Source organism: Pseudopodoces humilis, chromosome 20 (assembly GCF_049639895.1).
Source record: "Pseudopodoces humilis isolate 2021_Gansu_Grassland_sample_001 chromosome 20, ASM4963989v1, whole genome shotgun sequence".
NCBI lineage: Eukaryota > Metazoa > Chordata > Aves > Passeriformes > Paridae > Pseudopodoces > Pseudopodoces humilis.
This window is the reverse complement of record NC_142219.1, coordinates 3456065-3482185: the sequence shown is the minus strand read 5'-3', so window position 1 is coordinate 3482185 and position 26121 is coordinate 3456065. Positions and strand designations below refer to the sequence as shown.

At 58.8% G+C, this 26121-nt stretch overlaps 2 protein-coding genes across 5 annotated transcripts in view; one reads left to right on the top strand and one right to left on the bottom strand.

Moving 5' to 3' along the window:
- The first annotated feature begins 2806 nt into the window (after positions 1 to 2806).
- Positions 2807 to 5191, top strand: PHETA1 (PH domain containing endocytic trafficking adaptor 1). Of its 2 annotated transcripts, none has more exons than XM_088065067.1 (2): positions 2807 to 2938; positions 3389 to 5191. In XM_088065067.1, exon 2 carries the CDS (start codon positions 3400 to 3402, stop codon positions 4177 to 4179), a length of 780 nt encoding a protein of 259 aa, XP_087921193.1. In that variant the 5' UTR covers positions 2807 to 2938; positions 3389 to 3399; the 3' UTR covers positions 4180 to 5191. The 2 variants fall into 2 exon arrangements, with proteins under 2 accessions (XP_087921193.1, XP_087921192.1); XM_088065066.1 differs by having other exon boundaries at positions 2813 to 2949.
- A 957-nt stretch (positions 5192 to 6148) lies between these two features.
- CUX2 (cut like homeobox 2) overlaps positions 6149 to 26121 on the bottom strand; it is a 63270-nt gene continuing 43297 nt past the window's right edge. The window contains exons 2-20 of one of the 3 annotated variants that reach the window (XM_088064916.1): positions 23754 to 23832; positions 18820 to 18957; positions 18573 to 18681; positions 17695 to 17771; positions 17546 to 17612; positions 16759 to 16807; positions 15949 to 16053; positions 15274 to 15465; positions 15124 to 15182; positions 14988 to 15036; positions 14789 to 14888; positions 13946 to 14575; positions 12949 to 13050; positions 11509 to 12284; positions 10919 to 11078; positions 10182 to 10451; positions 9761 to 9949; positions 9381 to 9654; positions 6149 to 8950 (exon numbers count right to left, since the gene is read on the bottom strand). In XM_088064916.1, coding sequence (XP_087921042.1) covers positions 8287 to 8950; positions 9381 to 9654; positions 9761 to 9949; positions 10182 to 10451; positions 10919 to 11078; positions 11509 to 12284; positions 12949 to 13050; positions 13946 to 14575; positions 14789 to 14888; positions 14988 to 15036; positions 15124 to 15182; positions 15274 to 15465; positions 15949 to 16053; positions 16759 to 16807; positions 17546 to 17612; positions 17695 to 17771; positions 18573 to 18681; positions 18820 to 18957; positions 23754 to 23832 — 4089 coding nt within the window. In that variant the 3' untranslated portion in view covers positions 6149 to 8286. Of the gene's footprint in view, positions 8951 to 9380; positions 9655 to 9760; positions 9950 to 10181; positions 10452 to 10918; positions 11079 to 11508; positions 12285 to 12948; positions 13051 to 13945; positions 14576 to 14788; positions 15037 to 15123; positions 15183 to 15273; positions 15469 to 15948; positions 16054 to 16758; positions 16808 to 17545; positions 17613 to 17694; positions 17772 to 18572; positions 18682 to 18819; positions 18958 to 23370; positions 23720 to 23753; positions 23833 to 26121 lie in introns of those variants that run through there. The other 2 variants (XM_088064913.1, XM_088064914.1) reach the window with 2 other exon arrangements.

The window sequence follows — 26121 nt, the reverse complement described above, 5'->3', positions numbered from 1 at the left end:
TGCTAATTCACTACCCCTCGACTTCTGCTTTTTGGTTTTTTGGTTTTTTTTTTGTTTTGTTTTGTTGGGGTTTTTTTTTTTGTGTGTGTGTGGAGCTGCGCAGATTCTCTCTCTCTCTCTCTCTCTCACACACACACACACTCAGGCGCTGCTGCTTCCCTTCCGCTCTGCACTGCCCTCAGCTTTTAACCGTTGCTGCTTTCTTCTCCTGTATAAAACCCTTTACTGGCTTCCAGCCGTCCTTCCCACTTCCCTCCTCAATTCCTCTTCCAGGATGGGTGGGGTGGTTGGGAAAAGGCATTTCTCACTTGCATTTCTCGTTTGCATTTCTCACGGTGGCATGTGATGGGTTTCTGGTGATCCCTGCCATCCCACACTGAGGGAATGTCCGTCCCAACCTGCCCGGAGAGGGCCCGGGGGTGACAACATCTGGAAATTCTTGGCTCTGAGGGTCTGTGCTCAGCTGGAAAATGCCCCCCAAAATCTTAGCCTGGCTTCTAGGTGCCCCTTCCGAGGTTTGGGTGGGGATGGAGGCGGTGATGGAGCGGGTGGTTTAGGGGTGATTGTGTTGGTTCTGGAGGGGGTGGCGATGGGCAGGGTGGTGATGGAGCGGGACGGGGGCAGTGACTGAGGCTGGCTGTCCCCACCGAGCCCCGCAGCGCTCCGGCCGCCGTGGCCGGGCTCCCTCTGCCCTCTCCCGGCTCTTCCCCGCGCTGCAGCCGCCGCCTCCGGCCCTTCCCCGACCGGCTCCGCCTGTCCCGGAGCGGGGCGGAGGGGCCCGGGGGCAGTGCGCTCCGGTGCCCGGCTGGAGACGGCGTGGGACGGGGAACTCCGCGTGGGAGCGGAGCGGGGCAGGTCCCGCACCCCGAGAGGCTCCGGGGAGCGCCGCGCCCGCCCCACGCCCGCGTTTCTGTGACAGTCAGGACTTGGTTCTCTTCGAACGCCAAGGCACGGCTCGGGATCCATTGGGGCTCCTGGGGGATGATTCTGGGCGGGGACCCGCACAGCTCCCGGTATCCGAGGCCCCCCGGTACCCCAAGATTCCCGGCACTGGCGGTGACTCAGAGCCCCCGCTCACCTCCCTCAGCCGTCCCGCACCCGCCGCTGTGTAATCGCACCAAGTCACCGGTCATGGGAGCAGCAGGAAGCGGAGGCCAGGGGCATCCCACATCCAGAAATGCTCCTGGCACCCCCTCACCTCCTTTTAGACCCTTTTCTTCTCCCTTCTCCCCTGCTGTGGGGCGAGCTCAACATGGGAGTTCATCTTTCCCATCAAAACTTAACAGGGGAAACTGAGGCACAGTGTCTGGAATTCTTGCTGGGAGGATGCTGGGGGACAACGGGAAAATTTGGAGAGGCTCAGAAGGGGAAGTCCTGCAGCTTGTGCTGCAACACATGACTGTTCCAAGAGAGACCCAACGGGAAGCAGAAATTCCACAGGGGAATTTTGTCAGCGTTTTTGAGGAATCGGGGTGATTTTCCAGAGCAGCTGTGGAGGAGGAACAACCTCTGCAAGATGAAAACGTGGCTTTGGAGTCTCGGGGAAGGAAAGCAGAGCTAGGAGCCCTGCTGCCTTTTTCCAATTACCCTAGCTGCTCTAATAAAGATGTTGCTTCTCCCCATGGCCCTTCCTGCTCTAATCTCGCCTTGTGAAAAGGCACCGCTCAGCGAGGCAGGGAGATAAGTGGTGCAGAGACCCAAAACTTCCCACCAGCAGCCTTGAACAGAGAGCTGCTCTGCTCAGGAGGGAAGATAAAGCCCAGATGGTTTTAGGGCTGGTTTGAATCCCTTTTTATAGCCTGAAAGTGAAAGTCTGCAGCTGACAGGGAAAACCCTCAGTGAACTGGGAACCTCTGACACAAGCAGAAAATCGCAAAGTCCTGAGCAGCTGTGCAGGGAAACGGGGGCATCTGTGGGTGGGGACTGGACCACAACCTGTGGCAGAGGTCAGGGACAGCAGAATTTCTGGGATGGGGACCCTTATAATTGTTGCCAATGCCTCGATTGCTGAAATGCACACATGGGTGTGGAGCAGAGCAGGGGAATGAAGAAACTGGAGGAAAGGGACGGTGACAAGGAGCACAAATCCTTGATGCTGGTATTTACTGGGACATGGTGAGGAGAGTAACACTGCCAAGGTGGTCCTGTGAGCCTGGAAGGCCAATCAAGAGCAGAAGTCAGACTGGAGGCTTGTCCCCACTCAGATCCTTCTGTCCCTCTGCACTGGGACCACCCCACACTTGGCTGTGACCCAAGGATATGACTGGAAGGTCAGGAGAGCAACCAGGACTTGCAGCCTGGCTTCCTGCAGCATCTCCCACCCACACAAGACCAGTCCACGTCCTGCCACCAACCCTCCTTGCGGGGCTCGTGTCTCCCACCTCATCCACCAACCTCTGCCCGTTCCCTGCCAGATGCTCCCAGAATCCCAATTCTTTGCCTCCAAAATGTGACCGAATATTCAGCACTGTGCAGCCACCTTCAGGACTAAACTCCTGCGTTTCCCACACATGTGCACATCCCTGCTTACACCCAGACATTCATCCCGGGATGAGCATATCCCCTGCACCCTCCAATGCTCCCCCATTCCCCCCTCGCTCTCCCTGCCGCTGCCTGGCTCTCAGTCCCGGTGCCCGGAGCAGTGACTCGCAGCGGGTTTTGGGGTCGAGCCAGGAGCTCCCTGCCCCGGGGCCGAGCTCCGGAGCGCTTTTCCAGCTCCTCCCTCCCTCCCTCCTGCCGCGGGGATGGGCGGTGGCGGAGGCGGGGGGGAGCAGCGCTCCGCCTGCGGGGCCGGGCCGGTGGGAGACGAGGACAAAGGTGACCGTGCAGGAGCGGTGGCCCAAAGCCCCCTGGCACCGTCCGAGCCCGGATCCAGCGCTCTCACGGCCACCGCGGCCACGCGCGTGTCGTTGATGCCGGTGACAGCCGCAGACCGCAGGTAGAGTGCAGGTGGGTGGAAAGCCCGGCCCGGCGAGGCCACCAGCGATTAGGGGACAAGAGGAGCGGTGGCCTTGCCCGGGTGTCAGGGTTCATGGCCACGGCATGCCATGCCGCCTGGAGCGGCAGCCACATCCACGGCGCCGGCCAGAACCCTCCCTGGGCGCCGGCGCGAAGGTCACCTGTGCCAGGTGACGTGAGGCACCGCGACAAGCCCTGCCTGGGGCTCCTCCGTGCCAAAACACTCTCCTGGGGGGTGGCGGTCCCTGGGGGGAGCCACAGCCCACCCGGCATCCCAGCCCCTCGACTGGGAGCGGGTTTATCCCAACTATCCCGGCGTTGTTTATTCACCATCTCCATTTGCTGGGCCCCGGGGCTGCTGCCGGCAGGAACAAAAAGCCGACGGCTCGTTTCCGTGCAGCGCAGCGCTGAGCACCCTCTGTCCCCGCAGGGCGCGGAGCCATGAAGCTGAACGAGCGGAGTTTGGCCTTCTACGCCACCTGCGACTCCCCGGCCGACAACTCCGGCTTCCTCTACAAGCGAGGCGAGCGGCACACGGCCTATCACCGCCGCTGGTTCGTGCTCAAGGGCAACATGCTCTTCTACTTCGAGGAGCGGGACAGCCGGGAGCCCGTGGGCGTCATCGTGCTGGAGGGCTGCAACGTGGAGCTCTGCGATTCAGCCGAGGGTTTTGCCTTCGCCATCCGCTTTGGCGGCACCAAGTCCCGCACCTACGTGCTGGCGGCGGAGAGCCAGGCGGCCATGGAGTCGTGGGTGAAGTCGCTGTCCCGAGCCAGCTTTGACTATATGAGGCTGGTGGTGCGGGAGCTGGAGAAGCAGCTGCAGGAGATGGGCGGGGGGCTGGCCGGAGGATGTGAGGGCTCCCGGGAGCCTCCCGGCCCCTGGAAGCCGAAGCCATCGGGGCTGGAGCAGTCCCGGGAGCGGCTGCCGGCTCTGCCCGCCATCCTGCCCAAGGAGAACGGCTGTGCTGTGTGGAACAACGTGCTGGGGGCGGCCCGGCTGCCCGAGAGTTCTGGCTGCGGGGGGCACGGTGAGGAGGGGACCCCGCGGCCGCCGCCGCTGCCGCCGCGCAGGCGGGTGGGGAACGGCGAGGCGGCGAGCGCCGGGCCGGCCGTGGCACAGAGCCCGTCCACCTTCTGCCGGCTCCACCAGCAGTACGGCCGGGAGGTGGCCCGGCTGCGGCAGGACTGGCAGCAGAGGCAGCGTGGCCCGCGGCTCTGAGCGGTGGCTGAGCCCTGGGAAGCTGCCGGGAACCGGGGCAGGGTGGAGGTGGTCGCCCCTGGTGCTGGCCCCGTCCCCTCCTCGCCTCGGGATGTGCAGAGCTGGCTGTGGTGGCAGTGATGGACACGTGCTGCCATCGAGGGCTCGGCACCGAGGGACAGCAGTGCTGCTCTGTGACGGTGAAATGGGCAGCACAGGGGTGCCCTCCGGCCGTGCCCCCATGTGCGGGTGGGGCGCTGCAGTCAGCACAAGCAAACTACAGACCGCTCACTGACTGAGGCCTCCTGGGAATCCACCACTGCTCTGGCTCTGCTGGGGCCTCTTGATGCTCTTGAAGTGGAATCACTCCTTGACAACTTTTGGAGGAGGATTTTGGTGGGACCTCGCCTGCCTGAGTGCCCGTGTGGGTGTTCCACAATGGAGAGCCTGCTGCTGACTTCCCTTCCTGGCCCAGCACAACACTGAGGTTGGCCGAGCTCTGCCAGATCCCTCTGCTCCAGCAGGATGTGGTTTGAAACTAAAATATCAGTGAGTGCAGCCCTTCCTTAATGGCAGCAGCAGCTCTGTGCGCTCTGGGGAGCTGGTGACACCCAGCCCCGGGTGTTACACAGGGAGCAATTGCTGCTCGCAGCCTGGATGGTCAATGTGGGGGTGGTCAGACCCCGGGGGAATGCAGCAGCTGCAGGCACTGCCTTGCTGGTGGGTGTTTTGGGACAGCACATCATCCCCATGCCAGCTCACTAAGGGGAAGCATCGCTTGTGGTGGCAAATGGGAATGTGTGTGTCAGCAGCAGAGCGTGAGGAATGATTCATGTGCCGAGCTGGTGCCTCATGCCTGTGTTTCTCTCTTATTTCCACCACGGACAGTCAAACTGCTGGCCCAGAGGTGGGGTGACCCACCCTGGAGCAGGGGGGAGCAGTCAGGGTACCCTGGCTTAGGGCTGGGTGGCTCCAGCTCCCTTTGCTCCCTTGGGACAGACACAAGATTTTCCTACAATAAAAGTTGTTTCAGAATTTCCCTCCCATCCATGGTCCTTGTTTGTGCCCCTGGGGAGGGGGGTCCAGGTGGGAATTAATGCTTTATTTTAGTCCTCCTCCTGTCCCCACCATGTCTGTGGGGCTGTGTCACCCGAAGGGGACATGGCCAATGCCAGGGTCTTGCAGTGCCCTGGAGCCCCATATCTGCAGGGATGGGGTGAGATGGGATGGAGCCACCCTGGGAACATCAGGACACCCCGTGCCAGAGTGGTCCCTTGACAGGGGCAGCTCTTAACCAGGACAAAATACCTGTCCCTCCTTCACAGGGACCAGGGACTCTGCCCTTGTGAAAGTGACCAGCACATCCCCATGTCCCTGCCCACACATCCCCACCCGCATGGATGCCTCCAGCTTCTCTTCAACACGGCAGAGGCTGTGCAATCACTTCCTGGGGAAACCGAGGCACGAAGCCAGCCAGGGTCACCCACTCGCCGAGAGCCCTGCAGAGCGTGGAGCCTGCTCCTGGCCAGGCACGGTGTCCCCCTGTGGAATTTGGCATTTGGAGCAGTGCCGAGGGCAGCCGGGGTGCAGCTGCACCCGGAGCACCCAGATGGTTCACACGGCTCCGTCCTTCGCCGCAGGGGAAGATTCTGGTTTCCATGGCAGCTGGCCCAGCTTCTCCAGACGTTCAGATACCCATCAGAAATAAGTCCTCCTCAACGTGTTAGCTGACAAACAAGCTTAAACAGATATGCAACATATGGATTTATTAATTCATCAGACACTAACATCCCTGCCTCGTGTCAGAAGCTGCTGACTTGCCCAGCAACGGTCGGCTCCGAGCAGGAGCTGTGCTGAGGAGCGGTGCCAGGTTGGACAGGGCTTTGGGCAGCCTGGTCTAGTGGGAGGTGTCCCTGCCCGTGGCAGGGCAATGGAATAAGATGATCCTTAAGGTCTCTTCTAACACAATCCAATCCAGGAAATGATGAATTTATGATAAAACAAGCTGAAAGTTGTGCTGGAGGGTGCTGAGCTACCCCAGGGGCAGGAGCAAACCTGCAGCAGGGATGAGCACAGGAATTTCATGGGGCAGGATCACACTGTGAGCTGGGCTGATCCCATTGAACACCCTCTCTTTTTTCCCCCTGTCACCGGGATAATGAGAGCTCTTGCCACAACCCCAAAGCAAAGTTGTGACTTCCAACACCAGGCACCGGGCAAATGTGAGAGGAATTCCCATTCCATCACCTCTGGACAAAACACACCCCAAGGCCAGAGTCGTATCCAACTTCTGTATTTAGTGGCTCTTTACAGAACTTGTTCCTTTCAAAATTGTTAAACAAAGTTCATCGATCTCATAGAAACTTTTGAAGTACAGAACATGAGCCTAACAAAAACGTGACCGGTGTGTCCCGCTGGCTTTCACACAACAGGATTGCCGCGCTCAGGATTATCCTAAGTGCTTCCTCAAATCCTGTTCCACTAAAGCTCCCTCTAGCACGCAACGGAGAAGGCAGTCAGTGGTCACACCTCCTCCTTCCACAGCACGGTGGCAGAGCAGCCCTGGGCACCCTGGGGCTCGCCAGGGCAGGGGAGGCAGCCAGGGAGAGCTGTGCACTCACCCATTGCTCACCCACTACCACCCGAGTATAAAAATACCTTCTATTCTGATAAAAACATCTACAGTGGAAAATCAGTCATTGCATCGCCTGGGAGCTTGGCAGGGCCTTGGTGGGCGATGGCTGATGCTGTGTGGGCAGGGGACAGGGCAGAGCAGCCCAGCGTGGGACACTCCACACGGTTTAAAGGCATTTCGTTAGCAGAGGCTGGCTGGAGGTGGTGGGGTCAGGGAGGTGACGAGGAGCACACCGGGATGGGGCCACCACAGAGCTCCTGTGTCTGCACAGGGTCAGCCCTGGGAAGCCAAAGCTCAGTGGTCCCCAGTTCAGGGTGATGTGACATCCCAAAGCTCATCCTGCCATCACTGACATCCACCACCTGGGGAAGTGGGATTCTCCTCCTGCCCAGGCGCTCTCCCTAAAAAAGTGCTTCAGCCCCAAGAGCTGGCTGTGATGCTGGAGAAGCCCCAAGCAGGGCTCAGCCTGCGAGTGTGTGGCTCACGATTTTTGGGCACTCACCTCAAGCACTGCTGCCCCAGGGCCAAAGCTCAGAGGCTTCATCTTTTTCTCTCCCAAATGGACGGGGAACCAGGATGCCTCGGATGTCCATCCCCAGCGAGCTGGTACCATCCTCAAGCACCACACCCAGGTACATTTTCCCATCCCACTCCCAAAATCCCAAGCTCAGGTTGCTTTCTTTGCTTTTGCCTCCTTTTCTCTCTTCCTTTGGGAGCTGGCACGAGCCGCCGGCTGGAGGAAGCGCGAGGGACGGCGTTGGGACCATGCTACATCTTGTTCCAGAAGGCTATTGCAGACATTTCTACAACATATACAACCGCACGGGACATTCTGTGTTACAAAGGCTTCCAAAAACATAAAACACCAGAACTAAATACATACTCGATGGTGTCAGGGGCTTTAGAGTCTTCAGGGACTAGGATGCAGTCTCTGGCTGGGGCAGAAGCGATGCAGTGTCTTACAGACAGGGGTGGAAACTGCAAAAGTTTCTTAAATTTGGTCAGTCTCATAGTGCTTCTTGATGGCTTTGCTCAAAAAAGTCTTTTCTGTGGGTTTTTTTTTTGTTTGTTTGTTTGTTTGGGGTTATTTTTGTTTATTTGTTTTTAATCTCATCCAGTGGCAAACTACAAGACTTCAGTGTACATTTAATGACACGACTGCTACATCATCTTGATTTTATAGCTATCTTTAATATCAAAGCAGCTTAAGCTGTTAATAAATTCCAAAGTATCCTTTTATTAAAATATCTAAAAGAGGTCTATAAATATTTTTTTTTTGTTTGTTTTTCTTTTCTAAAATTGTTCCCAGTTTTTCACATTTAAAACAAAGCCAGAGGGGTGGGGGCGGCTTCATAGAGGGGTGTTCCCTCTTTTCCACGGGCACTCCTCTTCTGTGGCACCGGCCACTCGTCACCTCTCGGTGCACACTGCATTTATCAAAATATATATATGTGTGTGGGGGTGTATATATATATTTAGGGTGGCGGGGGGGCTCAGAACTCCCACTCGAGGGCCTCCTCACGGTTGGCAGCCCGCTCCAGGCGGTGGATGATGTTGTTGAGGTTGGCCATCTTCTCGTGGCGCCGCTGGACGCTGGTGCTGAGCCGGGGGCCAGGAGCCGGTGGAAGCGCCGGCGAGACCGGCCCGGCAGAGGATGGTCCTGGTGAGGCTGAGCCGGTGAGGCCGGGCGAGGAAGCTGCCGAGGGCGATGTCGGGGAGACCACCAAGCTGCAACGGGATGACCCCGCGGAGGACTGGGAGCTGTCGGGATGCGGCGGTGGCGGCGGTGGGGGCCCCCCGGCGGTGGCACCGGCTCGGCCTCCCCGCCGCGGGAGGATGCCGGCGGCGGGGGCGGCGGCGTGGGGGGCTGCCCCCCGCTCCTCCTGGGGAGGTCCGGTCCCTTCGGCCGCTCCGGCCGGGCTGCGTGAGTCCCGCCGGCGGCTCCAGCCACCCGGATCCCCCTGCTCCTCCTTCACCTTCACGGGCACGGCGGCACAGGGGGGCTCGCCCCCCACGAACACGGGTTTGTGATCCTCGGTGTCCGAATCGGGGCTGTGGGGGGCCCGGCGCCCGGGGATGGCTGTCCCACCACTCTGCTCCGGGTCTGTGTCATTGTCCTGCGCGCCCTCCACCAGCATCTCTCGGCGCATCCGTGACCTGTGGGACGCGACCGCGGAGGGGTGGCAACAACCACCGTGCCATGGCCACCACACGTCTCCAGCCAGCAGAAAAATTGCCAGCCATGATCCCACCTAGGGATGAAACCTGTGCTGCTCCCCAGGGCTGGGCTGCTGTGGGGATGGATCCTGTGCTCCAGGAGCCTCCGTAAGGCATTCCCTCCCACTTGACAGAGGTCCCACCTTGGAGTGAGGAGGTGGATGTGAGCATGGAAACCTCTTTAGATGCTCAACACAACTTGGGCAAGGTAGCCAAGGCCACCCACTGGCCTGGGGTGCACCTAGGGACCTCCAATGGGTCTGCACCTCCCATCTAGGGAAGAGTGACGGGGAAGGCTGGAAGGGGAACAGTGTCACCCCCTCTGTGGCTCAGCACCATCAGACCCCCAAAAGCCCGGGAGCGCCCATACCTGTAGTTGTGGAACCAGTTGATGACGGTGTTGGTCTTGAGGTTGAGCTGGAAGGAGAGCAGCTCGATGGTCTGCTGGGAGGGGTATGGCTCCAGCTGGTAGGCTTTCTTTAGGGCTTCCTTCTCCTCTGGCGCCAGCACCACCCGCGGCTTCTTGATCTGGAGCAGGCTGAGGTCTTGCGGCGGTGCGCTGGGGCTGGCGCACTCGGAGCGGGCGCTGGGGGACTCGCTGTCCGAGCCGGTGCTCATCAGCCCGTAGCGGCGCTTCAGGTAGGCTGCAGGAGAGGACACCCAGCTGGCACCGCTCGCCCTCCCCGGCCTGGGACGCCCCCCTTGGCCAGCAGCCCACACCCAGCGGGGCCGTGCCACCCCATCCCTCACCCTTCTTCTCCAGCTTCTTCATGTCACGCAGCTTCTCCACGTTGTGGGGGTCGTTGAGCCAGAGCTGCATCCGGACGAAGGGCTCCCTCCCCTTCAGGCTCAGCTTGTGCCACGGCTTGGGCCTGGAGAGGAGATCGGACACCGAGCCCTGCGTCAGGCCCAGGATGCTCTCCCCAAACAGCCGCTGGCCTGGGGGAGGAGAAGCAGAGGTGGTTTGAGGGGGTGGAGCAGCGGGACGGGTGCCGCAGTCCCCCTGCAAAGCAGGTGCACCCCGTTTCCCAGCCAGCATCATCCTGGAATTCCCACGAGCACCCACAGAAAAACATCTGGGAGGGGGTCGCATCTACAAGAATTGGGGTGCTGGATCCATGCAGTCTCACCAGCAACTCCCAAAAAACCTGGGCAGAGAGAGGGTCCGCACCTAAGTTGTTGTCCGTCAAGACCTCCTTGACCTTCTTGGTGATGGAGTAGGTGTCCAGCTCGGGGGACATGGCCACGATCTCCTGGATGCCCACAGGCCCCTGGCTGTTGGGATATGCCTTCCCGCCCAGCGCAGGCGCCGAGCGGCTCTCGGGCTGCTGGTTCTCCTTGCTGCTCTCCAAAGCCAGGGTGAGGGGCTCCTGGCAGCCCTTCTCGTGCTCGGCGGGGCTGGGGGGCGGCGAGGGGGACGGCTGGGGTTCCGCAGGGCTGGCTGTGTGACACCAGGGCAGAGGGGTCAGCGGGAGGGGACAGTGCAGGGAGCCAGCTGGCACAGGAGGGGAATTTGGGGGATGCCTATGCTAGAGAAGAGGAACCCCAAGAGAGAAGCCGAGCTTCTCCAGTGGCTACGGGAAAGCGGGACGTGGTGGTGGAGGAATAATTAAAGCGAGAAAATGCCACCAATATGATACAAAAAAATCCAGTTACTGCTTTATGCCAGGCGCGAAGCCCAAGATTTTTGATGTGGCTTTCTTTTTATTTTTGTTTTAAATGAAGTGGGTTGGGGATGAAAGCGGCTTCACAGGATCTGGGTGCTGGTGTTGGAGTTGGCAGAGACATCTCTTCCAAGTGCTGGGGTGGGAGCAGGACAAACCCACTGGGATGCAGGGAATGGTGGGGACAGAAGTGATGGGGACACTGATGGCACATGGGGACCACGGGGACAGTGATGTCACTTACCCTGGGAGGGTGTGGGCTGCTGGCTGATCCCCTGGCCCAGCTGGTCCGTCAGCCAGAGCTGCATGCGGATGAAAGGCTCCCGACCCTTCTGCGTCAGCTTGCTCCACGGTTTGGGCCGCGACAGCATGTCACTCACGCTGCCCTGGGACAGTCCCAGCACCTGGGCACCACGCAGGTGTCACCTGCCGAAGGTGGGGTGCGCTCCCCCCGGTGCTGGGAAGCTGCCTGCCCTCCACCCCCGTGTCAGGGGAGGGGGAGCAGGATGCCACCCACTGCCACCCACTGCCCCACAGCATGTCTGGACCCTCTGTCCCCTGCCATGGGTGCTGGTGGCGGGTCCTCCTGGGATACCCAGTGGGGTGGGAAGCCGGTCCCCAAAGGGCTCCGCTCAGGGGACTGGGCATTCCTGGTGGGATGAGTGGTGGCCACTGGGAGACTGGGGTTGGGTCAGACCCTGAGGACTCAGAATCCTCCCAGGGGGAACAGACCAGGGAGGACTCTGGAAGGAGCTGCTGAAGGCCATCAATGAGGCCCAGGCTCTGAGTCACGGAGCAGAGAGGACACCAGACCCCCCTTTTCCAGGCTGGTACCTTCTCTCCGAAGATCCTCTGGCAGATGCCGTTCTTGGCCAACTTCTCCTTGACCTGCCGGGTCAGCTCCAGCGTGTCCACCTCCCTGTACATGTACATCTCGTACTGCTCCGGCGTCAGTGGTGGCACCGTTGGCTTCAGGGTCCGTGGCACGTACGTGGGGTAGTAGGGCAGACGCCCACCAGCCGCCGGCTCCGCTCCGGCTCCCTCCGCCTTCATCTCTGACAGCCGGTGGGGCTCCTCGTCCGCCGGCTGCAGCTCGTCCTCGTTGGTGCTGCCCTCGCCGGGCTCTCCCCGCTGCCAGCCCCGGCCGTTGGCCATGCTGGAGTAGCTCGAGGAGGAGGAGGACAGCGAAGGCGACACGGAGGTGTAGGGCCGGCTGAGCAGGCTCCGCTCCGACGCCCAGTGCTGGTCAAAGTAGGAGCCGGCGTCGCCGATCTCCGACTTCACCTTCCGGATGATGCTCTGGACAAAGGCGGCAGGGGAGAGCACGGCCAGGGGCGTCTGCGGCGGGCCGGGGCTGGCCCCGCTGCCCTCCTCCTGCTTGACGTGGGCCGGGGCGATGTTCTGGCTGACGGTGGCCAGCGTGGAGCGCTCGGCGGGTGCAGCATCGCCGCTGCGCCCGCTGGCCCCCGACTCCATGTCCAGCAGCGCCTGCTGCTGCGCCTGCATCTCCCGCCGTGCCTGCTCCAGGATGCTCTTGATGGCGTCCTCTGAGCTGCTGCCGCCCGCCCCGTTGGCTGCTGCCTGCGATGCTGACGGCGTTTTGGGCTCCCCTGCGGAGAAAAGGGGTGAGGGCAGCCCCAGGGAGCGGAACGTGTGGTTTATTGTGTGGCCGCAATTCAAAGTGTGGGAGAAGAGGGGTTTATCCCCATCTGGTTTGGACCAGCAGCACCCACAAAGCAAAAGCTTCAACAGCCCAACTCAAAGCCAACTTCTTTTTTGATGATTGCAAAATAAATCCCATTACCAACAATGCGATAGACAAACATGTTTATTTTCCCTGTCTGTTTTTCCACCGTTCCCATCTAATTTAATTCTCCAGGATTCTGCTTTCTCAGCAGACTACCTGTTTTAATGTATTTCATTTCTTGTAATTGACTGCGAGAGCAGCTGCTTTAATGATTCCTCATGCCAGATGGATTCTGAATACTCATTTAATCATCTGGTTTGGGGCAGGGGGGAGGAAAAAGAGTGCATCCAAAGTTTCTGAAAGCCCAGATCTGAACTCTGCTGCACGGGGACTCTCCCATCCCACATGGTATTTCTTTCCAGCGAGCCCTAAAATTCCCCATGGATGTCAATGGGTGAAACACCATAAAAAAAGCCCATTTCTGGGACAAAACCTGCAGCCACAGAGCACCCAGCCACTGGCACCCCTTTGGGTGCTGCTGCCATCCGGCAGAGCAGGGACTCAGCCACCCCCATGGCAGCACCTACCTCCCTTCTGCGACTCAATCTCCTTTTTTGCCTGCTCCAGGATGCTTTTGATGGCGTCGTCAGAGCCGGTCTCCGGTGTCCTGATCCTCGGCGTGATGCTACCTGATCAAAGAGGCAGGATAACAGCTTTGTCACCGGCGCTGGTTTTACAAGCTCCACTTGTATGTCAGGAAGTATTTACTGCTCCTCATGTTCGGTTATTTTTAGGGATGCCGGTTTGAAGACAAATGTCACTCCCGATTAGTCGCTACCGGAGCACGGGGAGCCCTGGTAGCCCTGGCTGCCAGCTCCTGCCTCTGGCACAGCTTCTCCCACCAACCTGCTCATCCCAACCAAGGGCACCTTCTCCCCACCAAGAGCGGAGGCACGGGCACAGGGACCATGTCCCCATCCCTGGCACTGCGCCCTCCTGGCTGTGCAGGAGAAGTGTCAATGATGGATCAGATCCAGGGGATAAATCAGAGCCCTCCAGGCTGAAACCAGCAGGTGCATGGACCACGGGTGTGCACTGTCCAGTCCTGGTGCCACCACAGGGACTCGAGTGACCTGCTGCTGCTGCTGAGATGCAGCTGCTGTCCCCAGAGATGGGAGTCACCATCCCACGGCGGTGCCAGCACCACGCCGAGGTTCCGCAGCACTAAAACTTCATTATTTTAATGAAATATTCCCAAGCACATTGATTCATACGGCACGGAACAGCCTAATGAATAATTAAATGGCACTTGTCAGAATAAATGAGTAAAGCACGTCAGGGGATGCAGCTTCCACAGCCATGGGTTGTTGTTAATTGCTGCCGTTTTCCAGGGCTCATCCCACCAGGGAAAAAGTCCTGGTGGGACCAGCGTCCCAGCCCATCTCGCCAGCACATCACGGCCTGGTGAGCCCCCTGCCACGGCACGGGGCACCCCAGGGTGCTGCCAGGGTGAACTGGGGTGCACTGGGAGGGGCATCGTTTGCAGCACCCCGGGGCAGGACCAGGGCCACCCCAACCACTCACCTCTCTGGCGCACCTGGATAGTCCTCAGGGCCAGCACGTTCTGCTCGTCGGAGAGGAACTGCTTCATCTTGATGAACGGCTCCTTGCCCTTCACCGTCAGCTTGTGCCAGGGCTTGGGCCTCGCCAGGATCTCGCTGACGGAGCCCTGCGACAGCCCCAGCACGTAGTGCCCGAAGACCCTCTGCCCGATGTTGTGCTTCAGCAGCTGCTCCTTCACCTGGAAGGCGATTTCGGCCGTGTCCAGCTGCTCCTCCTCGGCGGAGCTGCCGGCGCTGCCCTCGGAGGGCTCTCCGGGCGGGCTGGTGGCACTGGCGGCCGGCACGGGGTGCACGGTGCTGCTTTTGGCCCCGAAGAAGGAGGAGGGGAAGGGCGGTCCCCCACCGCTGCTCTCGCTCTTGTAGCTGGGCAGCGGGAGGTGGGGGGCCTTGGGGTCCCCTGAAAGCCGCTCGCCCCCCGGGAAGGGGGACAGCGAGAAAGTCCGGGGACCGTCGGGGGCCATGCCGGGGCCAGGCAGCGGCGGGAGGGGCGTGGGGGACGAGGGGTCATCGGCCGGGGCGTGGTGAGGGGATGGGTAAGGCTGCTCCATGCCCAATGGGTCCTTCCCCGACTCGTCTTCGGAGTGATCCTCCTCTAGAGATGAAGGAGAGAGAAGGAGACACACTAGAGTCCCCCTGGCCACGGCTCCAGCACAGCCCTGCAGCCAAACAGCTCCTGCCTCAGTTTCCCCGGGTGACATCCCTGTCCTTCCTTCACCCCACCACAGCCAGGGCAGGATCCATCCCCGCCACCCACATTCCCATGGATATTCCCAGTGGGGGATGCTGCAGAATCCAGGGTCCCTACCAGTGCTGGCCAGCAGGCTGGGCTTCTCCAGCAGGTACTTCTGGGAGGGGTAGAAAGCCTCCTTCCCCAGCAGCAGGGCCTCCTCCGCCTTCGAGATGCTCTGCAAGGAGCCAAGCCGAGATGGGGACAGGCGGCGGAGGCACCGTCGGCAGGGCTGGCACAGCCCGGCCAGCGCCTCGGGACGCGCCGTGGCACTTGCCTGGGGGAGGCTGCAGCCGGCAGAGGCCACCTTCATCGCCTTCAGGATGCTGGGAGGGAGACAAGGTGAGTGTCACGGTGGCACCTGGCCAGCGGGGATACCGGCAGTGCTGCCATGGGCACCGCTCAAGCCATACCTCAGCTCCGTTTTGATCTCCTCGTAGTCTGCCTGAGCCTGCAGCTTCTCCTCCAGCTTCTGTGGAGCAAAGGAGGGGAGGCCTTGCAGCCGGGTCCCTGTGGACACTCGGCCCCCGCCCCTGGCACGCCCCAAGCCCCCGCGGGCGCACCTCGATGGCCTCGTTCTTGGCGGCCAGCTGCCCCTCCAGCTCGGCGATCTGGTTGGCAGAGGACTCCTCCAGCTCCTGCAGCGAGCTCTGGAGGTGCTGGACGTCCTTCAGGAGCCGGAGGATCTCCCGGTCCTTGGCAGCCAGAGCTGCCTCCAACCTCGACCCTGAGCACATGGAATAGTTCACTTTGTCCTGCTGGGAGAGGGGACACTGTCAGCTCCCGCCTGCCCCACGTGGGGACAAGGGCCCCCCTCCCCACGGGACATGTCCCCATAGCATAGGTGAGCCCAGGGGATCCTGGTGACAGAGCCCTGGGGAGGAACAGACCTTCCTTCTGCCCTTAAAGGTCTCCCTTTCCGGTGCTGTGGGGGTGCATGTCCCCTTCTCCATGGGAGGCTGAATGGCACAGCCAGCACCACCACCTCAGGGTGGGAAAACTCCTTGGGCATTTTGGGCTTGCTCCCCAACACGGTGGGTGCTTCCAAACACAAAAAGCTGCTCCTGCATCAGTGGGGTGCTCCCAAGTGCAATGGGATGCTCCTGGCTGTGGCAGATGCTGCCAGCTGCAGTGGGGTGCTGCTGGCCTCAGGGATGGTCCTGACCCCAGGGATGTTCCTGGCCCCAAAGGATGCTCCTGGCCCCGAGGGGTGCTCCTGGCCCCGGGGATGCTCTCACCCCCGTGGTGCCCGTCGGGGAGCAGCAGGCCAGGCGCAGGGAGCTGTTGACGGCTGCCAGCTGCTCCCGCAAACTCTCCACTTCCCTCTGCGCCGCCTCCGCCCGCTGCCGGAGAACAGAACAGGAATCAGAGCAGGCACTGCGGCTCATCCCACCCCACACAGGGTCCAGGATCTGCCCCAACCTGTGCCTCTCCTGAGCATCCCACTCTCATCTCCAGCATCATAAGCCCAGCCCAGATATTCAAGCTCCCCCTGTGTATTTAAGGTCCCCATGTCCTAACACGGTTCCTGATCCCAGTCCTTGGACACTGGCTGCAGACCATCTCCAGGACACTGGGGTTTTTTCCACCCAAAAGGAAGGTTTTATTTATACAAATTGTTCTTTAGACCTCTTTTATTATCCACATGCATTTATTTGTACCTACATTTTCAGAATTAAATAAAACTAATTAAGAGGAATGGACAGGACCAAGAGCAATTACACCGGAATCTAACACAGGAACAGTGTGGGTTGTGCCTTAAAACACCCGTGAGAGGCTGGAGGTGACAAGTGCCAGCTCCAGGAGCCAAATGGAGCCTGGCAGAATCCCAAACACACCCTTGACCCCACGCATGGGGCTGGGGCTCCCACCAGGGGGAGGAAACCTGAGCTCTCTTTCGTAGGGATTCCCAATCCTGGTGCCTGTCAACCCCTTATCAATTTTGGGGACAGACATCCAGACCACACAGACGCTCGGGGTGCATGCAGCACCCCAGGGTTCTGCAGGACCAACCCCGCCAGCTCCTCCAAAATCAGCTCCTGGCTCACCTGGTTGGCTTTTTCAAGGTTGGTCATGATCATGGCGACTTCGTCTGCCCTGTGACAGAAAACGAGAGGTGTCAGCAGGTGTGGAGGCACAGACACAGCCCAGAATGTGGGAATGAGGCTTAGGGATAAGGACCCCGCTGCTGGAAATGATACAGCTTTCAAAATTTTGTTGTAACTTTAGTCAGAGGCTTGTTTGCCTCTGCCCAGGAGTGGGGGAATTGAATTATTTCTTCAAAAGAGAAGTGGGGAAGAATTGGGAGTAGCCAGGAGATAAAGAGGGGATAAGCAAATATTAACAAACATTTCCCCCCTGGTGGGTCGGAGACACCTGGTCTGGGAATAGATTGATAAGAGAACCAAAGGATGAACACCCAATTAACATCCAAGGCTAATTGATTAATAACCAATAGGGGATCAAATACTAAGGACTGTGTCACTTGAGACCAAAGAACTTTAATTTCTGTGGGGTTTTTATGTATAAAAAGTCTGGTAAAGAACCATGTGTGATTGAATGATTTTCACTGCACAACCCGGGCAAGCATGGATGAAATAATTTCTGTTGTACATCCCAGCCAGAATAAAATAATGCCTTGGCTCTCCAACACTTAAAAGATGCTGTTGGGGAGTTTCTGGTTTTCCCTCAGTTTCGGTGACACCACGGCCCAGGATGTTCCTGCAGTGGCTTGAAGTGTCTCAGTTCCTCAAGTAGCAGCACGGAGATGTCCCAGTGCTGCCAAAAGTGGCTCAGCTCAGCTCTGAGCACAGCCCAGCCCTGCTGGGAACTTACTTGGACGCCGCTTCCTCGTCGTATTTACAGCGCAGCTCCAGCAGCTCTGTCTGGGTGGCCTTCAGCGCTGGCAAGAGGAAGAGGAGGGTGAGCTGTGGGGTGGGGGCTTGGCCCTCCACGCTCAGCAGCCCCTGTCCCAGCCCCACTACCTGCGTGGAGCACTTTGATCTTCTCCTCTGCCTCCCCCAGCCGAGCGGCCAAGGTGACCTGAGCTTCCTGCAGGCCCCTGCGAGAGACGGGCACCAGGGATGTACCAGGAGCACCGTGTGCCAACCCCACAGCCCCCCAAAATCACCCCTCACAGCATCCCCTCCTCTGCCCCATCACTCACTGAAGTGACACCCACCAGTGGACAGCAGGATGTTATGGATGCCTCCCAGTGTTAAGGGGCTTATTGCCCGAAGTGTAAAAAAAACTCACTTTGGGTTGAAAAGGGTCTCTGATCCCTGAGGCTGAAACCCCTCTGAGGGGGTTATGGCAGCCCACCCCCACCTGTAATTAACTGGAGGAGGGGGAAGCAATCAGGGAAAAGTTATTCTGCATTATTTATAGCCTGCACTTGCCAGGAACTTACTCGCAGAGATCTGCAATTTAGGATTTAAAGATTCTTCATTTGTTTCCCGGTGCAGCGTGTTAAGGAATAACAACGAGGGCACCGAGAAGGCTGGGAGCCTCCAAATTAAAAGGTCATCTAATGAGGTTCATCCAGCGCCCTGGATTCAATCCATTTGTCCAAGCAAAGCCACGTGCCAGGGAGACAGCGCAAGGGGACAACAGGAGGGGCCTGTGCCGGCTCTGCCCGTGCCTGCTGCTTCCCCAGAACCGCCTGGGACTGGGGATGGACAGACAGACGGACACCGGGAGCTTCTGAGGCGCTGTCAGGTTTCTGAGCAGGATGTAGCCGCTCCCACCCGGACAGCAAAGGGATGGAGAAGGGGGATGGACAGACACCCCCGTGCGGGAGCGGGGACAGAGCCACCTGTCCCCACAGCGCCCCAAAACGAGCCCATTCCTGGCACTCACGTACTTTTGCTTGTCTGCCTCATTTCTCTGCAGCGAAGTTTCTGTGCTCGGCGCTTTGCCGTCGAGGCCGGGGAGCGGGGGCTCGGCTGCGGGCGGCTTCCCCTCCCTGCGCTCTGCGGGGGGACACAGTCACACGGCTGCGGAGGGGACAGCAGCGGTGGCCAGGGGGCGGCTCCTGGCCCTGGGCACACCCCGCATCCCAGGGATGCTCAGAGGAGGCAGCCCCGCTGCCACCACCCTCCCTTTGGTACCTTTGGTGCTGCCGAGCTCCGGGTGCTTCTTCCAGGGCCGGCTGAGATCCTTCAGGGGCGGCGGCTCGGGCTCGAGGCGCTGGAGCTGCTGCAGCCGATCCTCCAGGCTCCGGGCAGCCTCCAGCACAGGAGCGGCGTCTGCGGGGCGTGGGATGGGCGGTGAGCAGCAGGAATGGCCCTCACAGGCCCTCTCCCACCTCCCCATGCCATGGGGACATCCCTGAGTCCTGCCTTTCCCAAAGCCATGGGGACACGCCGAGTCCTGCAATTCCAGGAGCCATGGGGACATCCTGGGTCCTGCCATTCCGGGAGCCATGGGGATATCCAGAATCCTGCCTTTCTAGGAGCCATGGGGACACACCGAGTTCTGCTTTTCTAGCAGCAGTGGGGACATCCTGGGTCCTGCCATTCCAGAAGCCATGAGGACATCCCTGAGTTCTGCCTTTCTAGGAGCTGCGGGGGCACCCCTGAGTCCTGCCATTCCAGGAGCCATGGCGATATCTGGAGTCCTGCAATTCCAGGAGCCATGGGGACACCCCTGGGATCCTGCTTTTCCCAAAGCCATGGAGATATCTGAAGTCCTGCCATTCCAGGAGCCATGGGGACATCCCTGGCGTCCTGCCTTTCCCAAAGCCATGGAGATATCTGAAGTCCTGCCATTCCAGGAGCCATGGGGACACACCAAGTCCTGCCATTCCAGGAGCCATGGGGACATCCCTGGCGTCCTGCCTTTCCCTGCCAGCCCCGAGGCACAGAGGGACGGGCAGGGGGCTGGGGGCCATCACCTCCCGGCACGAGCCGGTGGCACCGGCGGCACCGGCGGCTCCGGCAGGGCCGGTTTGGGCGCAGACAATGGAGGTTTGTGCCGAGGTAAGCAGGTGCATCCGGAGCCGTCCGTCTTCCCTCTGTCAGCATTACACCATCATTAGCTAGTGTCTGCTCAGCGGGGTGTGCCATTATGTCTCCCAGGGCTGATGTAATTATACATTGACATAATTAACCCAGCAAGCCCATTAAGCAGGCCAGCTAAAAATTCATCTATAATTATTTGTTGTGTGCATGCTAATGAGTCCATCTGCACTGCCATTGTACAACATGAACAAATTAATTTACAAGTCTGGATTTTTTAATAAGTTCAAGAAAATGCCTCCTATTGAGCCAGGTTAATATAGGTTTGGGGTTTTTTTTGTTGTTGGGGTTTTTTTTTTGGTAGAAAAGAAGAGGAAAGAAAATAGATTTGAATTCTCCAGGGTCAAGAAGTTAGGCAAACAGGGAAGTGGGATGGAGTTGGGCATGCTACCGTACGGCAGGGACACGTGGCAGGCATCCAAGGGTGAAAGATAATAACAGCCATGGAAAAAAATTCCAGCAACCGGCTGCCTCCACTCAGAACGGGACACAGAGAGCTCTGCTGCCGGGCAATTCCCTGGCTGAGATGGAACGGTGTGGGATGAAGGAGGCCATGTCATGGGATTTGGGGGTCAAACACAGTGCTAGGTGACTTTGGGGTGAACCTGCCCAAAAGATGGAAGATTTGGTCCGTGCCCACAGGGATGCTCCTTGCAAATGAGAAATTCCAAGACATCCTCCAAATGGGATTTGGGGTCTGTCTGCCCCACTGCTGCCCTGCCACCCCACAGCATCCCCATGGGATTAGTGACTGCCAGACCAAAAGCCCCTGGAGCAGCCTCCTGCACAGGAAACCTTATCCCTTCATTCTTTTTCTTATCCATTCATTTTTGGGACATCCCAAAAACCCCGTGAAAAAGGGAACAAGGGGTTTGTGCTGGGATTCTGGCCATGAGGATCCAGAGGCAGATGCTGAGCGCTGTCAGCTTTGGCACTGGCACATGGACTCAGCTCCAGCTGGGACCCTCCCGGGATGCTCACAGCATCCTTCAGCTCCTGGTGTGTCTCAGCTCAGCGTCCCACAGGCTGGTTCCCCACCCAAGGGTGTGGGATGGCAGCGATGCAGCACGGCCCCAACCAGCCTGGATGCTCCCACAGCCATTAATAACACCCAGATAAGGACATGGGTAATTAAACCCTGCACTCCGGGGGCTGCCGGGATCCCCCCTGCGCTCCCCAGCCCCGGGGGTGCTGGCAGGAGGCTCCGTGCCGGCCTGTGAGCTGTCTCCATAGAGATAAATGCTGGGACAGGCCCTGTTTGATCCACACCAGCAACTCCTCCTGCCTCCAAGATGAGAAATAATATGGGAAAAATGGGTCTGAGCGATAAAGCACCAAGGATTTTCCACAGGTCAGCATTTTCCTTCCCATGAGCTGCAGCCCTGCTGGTGAGATACAGCTGGGGTGATGCCCTCGTGTGCTGTTCCTTGTTTGGAGCTGCCAACCTGGGATGGAATGGTGGGAGCAGGGTTTTGGGAAGGGAAGAGCGAATCTTTGTGACAGCCAGGGCAGCAGATGCCAAATTCCCAGCTGGAATAACTACACTGAGCTAATGTCACACTGCCCATCCATGGGAAACGCCATCCCTGGCTGTGGGGCCGGCTCTGGCACTACATGTGGGATATTGGGGTGTAGTCCCTCTCTCCATGGATCACACCCTCCACTGGGACAGGTCAGACCTGACAACAGGCGGGTGACGGCGACGTGAGGGACGCGTGTGCCTGACCGGGACCCGAGGGCACCGCACGCTCTGGGGCCGTGGTGCAGCATCACCCACACCCCCAGCTCCCCTGGGGAGCAGGGTGTCCCAGCCCTGGCACCCTGATCTATCACTCCATCACCCACTAGAGGGACATTTAAATATATTAATTATAAATAAATACATGTAAAAGTGCCACCACTAGCTGGCGTCATTGGCCATCCTTTAGTGGCACCGGCCGTGCTGCAGCAGGAGCACAGAATCTTGAACTATCCTGAGCTGGAAGGGACCACAAGGATCCAGGACTCCAACCCCTGGCCCTGCACAGGCAATCCCAGCAATCCCACCCTGTGGGTGTCCAAAAGGTCCTGCAGCTCTGGCAGCCTCGGGGCTGTGCCCATTCCCTGGGGAGCCTGGGTAGTGCCAGCACCCTCTGGGGGCTGAACCTTTCCCTGATCTCCAACCTAAACCCCCCTGACACAGTTCCAGGCATTCCCTGGCTCCTGTCCCTGTCACAGAGAGCACAGATCAGAGCTGCCCCTGCGCTGCCCCTCGTGAGGATGCTGTGGATTGGGATGAGGGCTCCACTCAGTCTCCTCCAGGCTGAACAAACCAAGTGCCCCCAGCTGCTCCTCACATGGCTCCTCCTCCTCCTCCAGAGCCTTCACCATCTCCATGGCCCTCCTTTGGGTGCTCACCAACAGGGACGGGGGCAGTTCTGAGCACTCCTCACCTTCTCCTGAGCAGACACAGCTCCAGGGAGCACCTGTATCCCTGGGGATCACCAGCTAATCCCGGTGGGAGGGCCATTCTACCCAGCCCACGTTCTGTGCCGCTGCTGCCCCGCTCCAGGAGGAGCACAGGTCACCTGTGGGGCACCCACGGGACACCCACAGTACCTCCTAGCATTGTCACCTCTCCACGGCCTCTCCTCTGCCACCCCATCCCAACCTGCTCAAACACATCCACCAGCACCCTACCAATCCCTCCACCAGTCAAAGTCAGCCTTAAATCAAATCATCCCCAACAACAATGACATTAATTATGCTTTTAACACATTTTACTGCTTCCCCCCCTTCCCTTCACGCCACATCTGTGTGAACAATATCCAAAAGATTTACGGTTTTCTCCCGTAATTACAGACACACAGCCAGCTCACTTATCAAAATACTTGCTGAGCAATCAGGCTCCGTTACAGTCTCTGCCAGAGATTTGTGTTGACAGCAGCCATTCAAAGCAAAAAATGTCGAATCAGGACTTATGTGGTGCTTGGAAAGTATTCCACAAAGAGTTCGCCTGTCGAGAGACATGTGGACACGGAACAGACGGGGACGAACCGCGGGAGGGAGGATTTGGGGAGCAGGAGGGGAGCAAGAGATGATGCTGTGGAAAAACAGAGAGAGGAGAAGAGAAGGAGGAGTGCAGAGAGCACAGGGAAGCAGTTTTGGGGCGTGCATGTGTGTGCATCCATGTGCAGGCGGGAGGAGCCGGCGGGTGAGTGTGGGGAGGTGGGGAGGGAAGATAACTGGGTTCTGGAAACCAAGCTGACATTTGGTTCTCGTAGCACAGGAGAAAATTTAATGAGGACAAAAATATGTCTCCCTAATTCCCCTAAGAAATCATTAAAACATTTTGTTATTCCTAAATGTCTGGAAAATGAATTAGTGGCCCTGCAGGAGCCTTTCCGCGCATCTTCAGCCGTTTGCAGCTCCCAGTCCCTGACGTGCCGGGGGCCGCTCCGTGCCTGGCGCACATGAACCCCCAGAAGTGGGGAGCAGCGGGAGGGGGCTCTAAGCCCCTCACTGTGACCAGCTCTGCCAACACAAACCTCAGGGCTGCCCCGTGCCTCAGTTTCCCCCTCCCAGGACGGTGCAGGTGACAGAGGAAGGATGTCCCCACGGCTCGTGCCGCGAGCCGGCGCTCGGCCGTTTCAGTCAACTTACCGTCAAACAGACAAGTGGGAATAGCCGCAGTGTTACTACACGGGCTGAGCAAATGTATTCCTTTCCTAATGTCAAGATGCATTTGGCTCAGGGGCTGAAACACGGCGATGGCAAAAGCTGCTTCTTCTCCTCTCTTCGGCTGGGATCTCCAGAGCACCATGCGCCGGCCGCGGTCGGCGACGCCAGCCGTGCCGGGGACGGTGCCAGCCGTGCCAGGGATGGTGCCAGCCGTGCCAGGGATGGTGCCAGCTGTGCCAGGGATGGTGCCAGCCGTGCCGGGGATGGTGCCAGCCGTGCCGGGGATGGCGCCGCGGTCCTCGCTGGCTCCTCTGGGCACCGGCACGCGAGTCGTTAGGCAGCCAGGTCGCCACCGCGCTGCTTACCTGGAGCTTCGAGCAATTGCTTGTAAACGCTCAGGAAAGCCGTCTCAGCCTCCTTGCTTCTCTTACTAAGTGCAATCACCTGCGGGGAGAGGGATAAAGGGGTCAGGGATGGGCTTGGGAGGGAGGAACAGGCCGAGCCAGCAGGATGGGCGCCACCAAAGCCGGCACACGGGTCCCCCCGGCACGGCTCCGTGTCCCGCGCAGCCACTCGCTGCCTTTGGCTAAACTCCTCGCGCCGCTGCCATGTCACGTCGCCCTAAATCATTGATGTGCTCTGAGTAAATGAAAATTATAATTTAATGTCGGCGCTTAAATAAGAAATAAAGAAGCCTGCCCGTTGTTGTGCCTGCCGGGCCGGGTCGGGCGCACGGCCTTCCCCAGCCGCCCTCCCAGGATGGTGCTGGGGGTGGAAGCGATGCTCACACCAGGACTAGGACAAGTCCTCCTGTCCCTGTCCCCCTTGGCTGTTGGGGTACTGGAGTGCTGGTGACACACCAGCCCCATCCCAATAACCCAACATTCATCTGCTGTGTGTTCCCATCCAACATTCATGAGCATTAATCATTTAATCCCTTTTATTTTTCAAGACACAGTGACACCTCGGGGCAGGGGCTGCTGCCCACCAGGTCCCCTTGGTAACCCCTCCCATCCAGCCCCACCTGGATGGGGCACCAGAGGGACACGAGGGCACAGGCATCAGGGATGGAAGTGACCCATTCCCAGCTGGAAAACCTCCTGCTAGAGCCAAACTGGGCACTCACACCAGCCAGCGATGGAGGAAAAGGTGCCCACCCAGCAGACACACTGTTGTGACAGGGAAATAATCAATTAAATTGCTCTTAAGCCACCAATGGGCTAATTATGAGACCAAGCCTGAACTTTGGGCCTCAGTCTGGTGGCAGCTCCCACACAGGAGCATTTTTCCCTCCTCTGTGCCAGCAGAGCTCCTGGCTCACCCCGGCAGCCCGGATTGCCGTCGCTTGTCATTCCAACCCAAAGCAAAAGGCTCATTTGTAATCCAGCAGCCACCTGAGCAAGCCGCCTTCTCCTCCGGAGCTCGCAGGCACTGGAGCACAAAGATCATTTTTCTATTGTTAAAATTGTATAAGCCAGGCTTTTTATAGCGGCTCGTACACAAACCTACTTTCTCAGCACTGCAGTTCCAGCAGAGGAGGAATTTGGGGGCTTTTCTTCAGCGTTCTGCAAAAATGCTTGGCTTCAGGGTGCTTTAAAATAATAATAGTGAAGAGGGGAAAGGAGGGAGGAGGCAGCCAGGAGCTGGCACTGCCCGTGTGCTGGAGCAGGACAGCGCTGTACCCACTGAATCTGCTGGTGGGGTGAGCCCTGATCCGCAGGGATGTGGGGACACAGCGGTGCTGGGCTGCTCGTGGCATCAGCCCCATTCCCAAACCCTTTGGAATGCACAGGAGGGGAGCAGGAGCAGACACGGGGCCATGGGGATGCCTGGACCTGCCCCAGAGCTTCATCTCCCCTGAGCTGGCATCAACCAAAGGGTGCAAGGATCCAGCAGCCCAAATGTTCTCCATTCCCTCTCCATTCCCTCTCCATCACCCGTGCCGGGCTCTGTGCATCCCTAACCCACTCCAGGGGCAAAGAGCTGGCCCAGACTCCAAATCAAGCTGGTTTTCATTGCATTTTATTCCTCGAGTCACGTTTTAGAGACAAAGCATTTTCCAATGCTTTCCCTCTCCTCAGCGATCCCTGTGGAGGTCTGAGCACCCCTGCTGTGGGGTGGGAAGGAGCCTTCAGCATCCCCCTTGCTGGGCTCCAGCACATTCCGGCTCATGTTGGTGCCAGGGCACCACCAGTGTGGGCAACTGGCAGGATGGTGAGCCAGGTGACCCACTTGGCTCTTCCAGAGTCCCACTAAACTTCTAGGAAATGTCAGTAGAAAAAAGATATTTAACATTTTCAGTGATCTTTTCCGGATGGGGGATAATTTACTCAAATGCCAGGGGAGATTCCTGCTGGAGCATCTCTGAGGGGATGGCTCACCCAACACAGAAACTGCTGTAATTCCTCACACCGAGCTGAATAAATACCTGGGAAAAGCCCACACCAGCCCTAAAATCAAGACCTTATAATTAAAACACATAAATCCTCACTTTCTTGAGGCAGAACCAAACCCTGCATCCACATCCAAGAAGGCAACATCAGAAAACATGCTAAAAAGAGGAGAAAGTGGCTACAAATGGAGGAGCTGAATGTTCCTGGTTCAGTGGGATCAGGGTGGCACCATCCCCATTCTCCCCATCACCACGATGCCCATCAGCGACACAAACCCTCTGCCCACCTGCAGAGCTCTCAGCGCCGGCTCTGAGCGAGTTCTGCCTCTGCATTAAACATC

What these genes read in the sequence shown, in the direction of transcription:
- PHETA1 (XM_088065067.1), top strand. Translation starts at nt 3,400, where the DNA reads ATGAAGCTGAACGAGCGGAGTTTGGCCTTCTACGCCACCTGCGACTCC.